The following is a 7670-nucleotide window of genomic DNA, read 5'->3' on the forward strand; positions in this document are numbered from 1 at the left end:
AAAGCATTTACTGTGTTTTCGGTGGAATTATTTAATCTTACTGTTAAAAAAATCAAAAAACAAAAGTCATGACATTTGGAAACTACTGCAAATGAATCCGTAATACAGGCTGGAGAATGAGAACTGTACAGAACCGCACTCTTAAATCCTATCCTGAACGCTAGTCTGAATGTACACTAAGGGTCGGCTTACACTCTCCATTTTTTGCATATTTATGTATGACATTTTTTTCCTTGGTTTTGCATTTTAGGGTAAAAATATTTTCACTGATATTAAAAAAAAAACTCAATTGAAATAGCAAAACCAAGAACACTATATTTAGAAATTTCACATGCATTTTTTATGATGAATTTGCGGTATATTTTGATGCATTTTTTTTAATTAGCTAAAGACAGGAGTGGAAGCAAAAAAGAAAGTAAAAACACAATAATTTCCCTGGCAGAATATATTTACTGTATGTAGCATGTGTATTGCGAAATCACTGCCATTAAAATGTGCAACATGCATCCTAATAGGGTTGCTGTAGGAATCCAAACCACTTCTGGTGGAAATCTGCACGTGCAGATGTTCTTCCTTTTCTTCCTTTGTGAAAACTGACTGTGTGAATCAGGCCTGATAAAAAAAAATGTATTTTATCAGGCCTGATTCACACAGTCAGTTTTCACAAGGGAAAATGATATTAGATGTAATTGTATATTGTGTCATTATATAATACAGTAATCGAAATGTGTAAATACATAGCATTTCTTGTCTTACAGACAGAACCACATTACCATTCTATTTATTCTTCTGCAGAATGGACCCTGGAAAGAACTGAAAATCGCAAAGCTCAGCATTCTAATAACGCGGCATAATTCCCGAGCTGGAAAACGCATGGAAGCGGACAAAGCTGCTGAAGAGGCGACTGCTTCTATCCACATCCCTATTTATTATTATTAATAATAATAATTATTATGATTATTAGTAATAGTAGTAGCACAATAATTTATTGGGAATCCTGCTTTCAGCATCTCTCGGTCATGTAGCTACTTTTTATTAACCAGTGCAAGGCAAGAACCGGAATATAATAATAATAATAATAGTAACAGCAGAAGTTGTACCAGTAGTACTAATAGCCGTAGTGGTATTTGTAGCAGTAGTACTAATAGAAGTTATTGTAGTAGGAGTAAATTATTGTTCATCCGCCTTTGATCATGTAACTACTTTTTAGAAGCTATTATTCTATTTATTATTACTTCTTCTACTTATTATTACCACCACTATTACTTCAACTTTTACTACTGCTAGTACTACTACTATTAATAATATCTGATTATTAGTGGTAGGAATCATAGTATTAGTAGCAGTGGTAGTAGTTGCAGTAAAGGCAGAAGTTGGAGCAGTAGTACTAATAGAAGTATTAGGAGGACTTAATTATTATTAGGAGGACTTAATTATTAGGCATCCTGCTTTTAGCATCTTTTGGACATGTAACTTCTTTTTTTATTAGCTTATTATCATTATTTATCATTACTTCTACGTATTATTACCACCACTAATACTTCAAATTTTACTAACACTAGTACTAAGAATATATTCTTATTATTATCATTATTATTTAGTAGTAGTCGTCGTCGTCGTCGTACTAATAGAAATAATATAAATAATAGTAGTAAGACTAAGTTATCATGCATCCTGCTTTCAGCATCTTTTAGTCATCTAACTACTTTTTATTAGCTTATTATTACTTCTACTTATTATTACCACCACTATTACTGCAACTTTACTACTATTACTACTACTACTAATATTATTATTATTGTGATTATTTACAGTCTTTTTGTTAAGCTTCCTGAGCACAAATCCCTTTTGTAGAGCAGGCATGTCCTAGTATAAAGCAGGAGCAGAATTGCCTCTTTCTTCCCCGTTGTACCGCTCTCCGGGCACAGCTCTATGGATGAAGTTGGTCTTTGCCTGTAGGGAATAACCAGATGATATCACATGATAATATTTCATATTTTACTTTATTTCGATTTACAGGATACAAAAGAGAGAGAAATGCAGCTAATTTCCAGTCTGGCTGGCAATTCCTAAAGCCTTTAGTTTTTGTAGAACCGATGCAGAGGCCAAATCTATGGGACGCTGGCCATAGTTGTCTTGTGGGCTGTAAACACTGGCTCCTCCATTTACCAGTACTACAAGAGTGTCCACAAAGCCTTCACGGGTGGCATCATGAGCAGGGCAGGTGCCAGTAGTAGGGTCAGGGACAGTAGGGTCAGCTCCATGATCAATAAGCAGCTGAGCTAGATGTGGACTGCCCATCATCATGACCTGATGTGTGCAATGTAAAAGGAAGAAATAACATCTGTTATCATCATCATCATCACCACCACGCTAGCTAATGCATACTCTACTATTCATGGAGCCTGGCTTAGGGGCTTCAGCAGTCACCAGTAGCTAAACATTATATCCTCTGGGATTTATTTACACGATCTACCTACATGTATACATACACATCTATATCCTTATTATTTACTTTACATACGCTATATATATATGCTCATACAGATACTATTCAGTATATATACTGTACTGCCATGTGGCTACTTTACATACGCTATATATATGCTCATACAGATGCTAGTCAGTATATATGCTGTACTACCATGTGGCTACTTTACATACGCTATATATATATGCTCATACAGATGCTATTCAGTATATATACTGTACTACCATGTGGCTACTTTACATACGCTATATATATATGCTCATACAGATACTATTCAGTATATATACTGTACTACCATGTGGCTACTTTACATACGCTATATATATGCTCATACAGATACTATTCAGTATATATACTGTACTGCCATGTGGCTACTTTACATACGCTATATATATATGCTCATACAGATACTATTCAGTATATATACTGTACTACCATGTGGCTACTTTACATACGCTATATATATATGCTCATACAGATGCTATTCAGTATATATACTGTACTACCATGTGGCTACTTTACATACGCTATATATATATGCTCATACAGATACTAGTCAGTATATATACTGTACTACCATGTGGCTACTTTACATACGCTATATATATGCTCATACAGATACTATTCAGTATATATACTGTACTGCCATGTGGCTACTTTACATACGCTATATATATATGCTCATACAGATACTATTCAGTATATATACTGTACTGCCATGTGGCTACTTTACATACGCTATATATATATGCTCATACAGATGCTAGTCAGTATATATACTGTACTACCATGTGGCTACTTTACATACGCTATATATATATGCTCATACAGATGCTAGTCAGTATATATACTGTACTACCATGTGGCTACTTTACATACGCTATATATATATGCTCATACAGATACTATTCAGTATATATGCTGTACTACCATGTGGCTACTTTACATACGCTATATATATATGCTCATACAGATGCTAGTCAGTATATATGCTGTACTACCATGTGGCTACTTTACATACGCTATATATATATGCTCATACAGATACTATTCAGTATATATACTGTACTGCCATGTGGCTACTTTACATACGCTATATATATATGCTCATACAGATACTATTCAGTATATATACTGTACTGCCATGTGGCTACTTTACATACGCTATATATATATGCTCATACAGATGCTAGTCAGTATATATACTGTACTGCCATGTGGCTACTTTACATACGCTATATATATATGCTCATACAGATGCTAGTCAGTATATATACTGTACTACCATGTGGCTACTTTACATACGCTATATATATATGCTCATACAGATGCTATTCAGTATATATACTGTACTACCATGTGGCTACTTTACATACGCTATATATATATGCTCATACAGATACTATTCAGTATATATACTGTACTGCCATGTGGCTACTTTACATACGCTATATATATGCTCATACAGATACTATTCAGTATATATACTGTACTACCATGTGGCTACTTTACATACGCTATATATATATGCTCATACAGATGCTAGTCAGTATATATACTGTACTACCATGTGGCTACTTTACATACGCTATATATATATGCTCATACAGATACTAGTCAGTATATATACTGTACTACCATGTGGCTACTTTACATACGCTATATATATATGCTCATACAGATACTATTCAGTATATATACTGTACTACCATGTGGCTATTTTACATACGCTATATATATATGCTCATACAGATACTATTCAGTATATATACTGTACTGCCATGTGGCTACTTTACATACGCTATATATATATGCTCATACAGATGCTATTCAGTATATATACTGTACTGCCATGTGGCTACTTTACATACGCTATATATATGCTCATACAGATGCTATTCAGTATATATACTGTACTGCCATGTGGCTACTTTACATACGCTATATATATGCTCATACAGATACTATTCAGTATATATACTGTACTACCATGTGGCTACTTTACATACGCTATATATATATGCTCATACAGATGCTATTCAGTATATATACTGTACTACCATGTGGCTACTTTACATACGCTATATATATATGCTCATACAGATGCTATTCAGTATATATACTGTACTACCATGTGGCTACTTTACATACGCTATATATATATGCTCATACAGATATTATTCAGTATATATACTGTACTGCCATGTGGCTACTTTACATACGCTATATATATGCTCATACAGATACTATTCAGTATATATACTGTACTACCATGTGGCTACTTTACATACGCTATATATATATGCTCATACAGATGCTATTCAGTATATATACTGTACTACCATGTGGCTACTTTACATACGCTATATATATATGCTCATACAGATACTATTCAGTATATATACTGTACTGCCATGTGGCTACTTTACATACGCTATATATATATGCTCATACAGATGCTAGTCAGTATATATGCTGTACTACCATGTGGCTACTTTACATACGCTATATATATATGCTCATACAGATACTATTCAGTATATATACTGTACTGCCATGTGGCTACTTTACATACGCTATATATATATGCTCATACAGATGCTAGTCAGTATATATGCTGTACTACCATGTGGCTACTTTACATACGCTATATATATATGCTCATACAGATACTATTCAGTATATATACTGTACTACCATGTGGCTACTTTACATACGCTATATATATATGCTCATACAGATGCTATTCAGTATATATACTGTACTACCATGTGGCTACTTTACATACGCTATATATATATGCTCATACAGATACTATTCAGTATATATACTGTACTACCATGTGGCTACTTTACATACGCTATATATATATGCTCATACAGATACTATTCAGTATATATACTGTACTGCCATGTGGCTACTTTACATACGCTATATATATATGCTCATACAGATGCTAGTCAGTATATATACTGTACTACCATGTGGCTACTTTACATACGCTATATATATATGCTCATACAGATGCTATTCAGTATATATACTGTACTGCCATGTGGCTACTTTACATACGCTATATATATGCTCATACAGATACTATTCAGTATATATACTGTACTACCATGTGGCTACTTTACATACGCTATATATATATGCTCATACAGATGCTAGTCAGTATATATGCTGTACTACCATGTGGCTACTTTACATACGCTATATATATATGCTCATACAGATGCTATTCAGTATATATACTGTACTACCATGTGGCTACTTTACATACGCTATATATATATGCTCATACAGATACTATTCAGTATATATACTGTACTACCATGTGGCTACTTTACATACGCTATATATATATGCTCATACAGATGCTATTCAGTATATATACTGTACTACCATGTGGCTACTTTACATACGCTATATATATATGCTCATACAGATACTATTCAGTATATATACTGTACTGCCATGTGGCTACTTTACATACGCTATATATATATGCTCATACAGATGCTAGTCAGTATATATACTGTACTACCATGTGGCTACTTTACATACGCTATATATATATGCTCATACAGATGCTATTCAGTATATATACTGTACTACCATGTGGCTACTTTACATACGCTATATATATATGCTCATACAGATGCTAGTCAGTATATATACTGTACTACCATGTGGCTACTTTACATACGCTATATATATATGCTCATACAGATACTATTCAGTATATATACTGTACTACCATGTGGCTACTTTACATACGCTATATATATATGCTCATACAGATACTATTCAGTATATATACTGTACTACCATGTGGCTACTTTACATACGCTATATATATATGCTCATACAGATGCTAGTCAGTATATATACTGTACTACCATGTGGCTACTTTACATACGCTATATATATATGCTCATACAGATACTATTCAGTATATATACTGTACTGCCATGTGGCTACTTTACATACGCTATATATATATGCTCATACAGATACTATTCAGTATATATACTGTACTACCATGTGGCTACTTTACATACGCTATATATATATGCTCATACAGATACTATTCAGTATATATACTGTACTACCATGTGGCTACTTTACATACGCTATATATATGCTCATACAGATGCTAGTCAGCAGTCATAGACGGCTGGGGGCACAAAGCTCTCAGGACTAATATCTTGTTTCATGCATATCATACAGTTAAAAGTATGCGACGTTCAATATATATATATATATAGTCTGCATGGTGGTACAGTATATGTATTGTCTGCATAGTAGTACAGCATATATACTTTGCCTACATGTTAGTAAAGTATATATACATTGCCTGCATGTTAGTAAAGTATATATATTGTCTGCATGGTAGTAGAGTATATATATATATATATATATATATTGTCTGCATGGTAGTACAGTGTATATATATTCTGCATGGTAGTACAGTATATATATATTGTCTGCATGGTAGTACAGTATATATATATATATATATATATATATATATATATATATAGTCTGCATGGTAGTACAGTATATATTGTCTGCATGGTAGTAGAGTATATATATATATTGTCTGCATGGTAGTACAGTATATATATATATATATATATATATATATATATATATATAGTCTGCATGGTAATAGAGTATATATATATATTGTCTGTATCGTAGAACAGTATATATATTGTCTGTATTGTTTAACAGTATATATATTGTCTGCATTGTAGTACAGTATATGTATTGTCCGTATCGTAGAACAGTATATTGTCTGCATAGTAGTACAGTGTATATATATATATATATATATATATATATATATATATATATATATATATTGTCTGCATGGTAATAGAGTATATATATATATATATATATATTGTCTGTATCGCAGAACAGTATATATATTGTCTGCATTGTAGTACAGTATATGTATTGTCTGTATGGTAGAACAGTATGTATGTATTGTCTGCATGTTAGTACAGTATATTGTCTGCATGGTAGTACAGTGTATATATATATATATATATATATATATATATTCTGCATGGTAGTACAGTTTATATTGTCTGCATGGTAGCACAGTGCATATATATATATATATATATATATATATATATATATATATATATATATACATATATAA

At 32.5% G+C, this 7670-nt stretch overlaps 1 protein-coding gene across 1 annotated transcript in view; it reads right to left on the reverse strand.

Annotated features, from left to right (window-relative positions):
* Positions 1-1984: 1984 nt before the first annotated feature.
* Positions 1985-7670, reverse strand: part of CDKN2B (cyclin dependent kinase inhibitor 2B) — a 10304-nt gene continuing 4618 nt past the window's right edge. The window contains exon 2 of the mRNA XM_073666994.1: positions 1985-2310. Coding sequence (XP_073523095.1) covers positions 2044-2310 — 267 coding nt within the window. The 3' untranslated portion in view covers positions 1985-2043. The remainder of the gene's footprint in view (positions 2311-7670) is intronic.

The sequence above is a fragment of the Phyllobates terribilis genome, unplaced genomic scaffold (genome assembly GCF_046119375.1).
Source record: "Phyllobates terribilis strain yellow unplaced genomic scaffold, ASM4611937v1 Scaffold_1__5_contigs__length_1240528914, whole genome shotgun sequence".
NCBI classification, from domain to species: Eukaryota; Metazoa; Chordata; class Amphibia; order Anura; family Dendrobatidae; genus Phyllobates; species Phyllobates terribilis.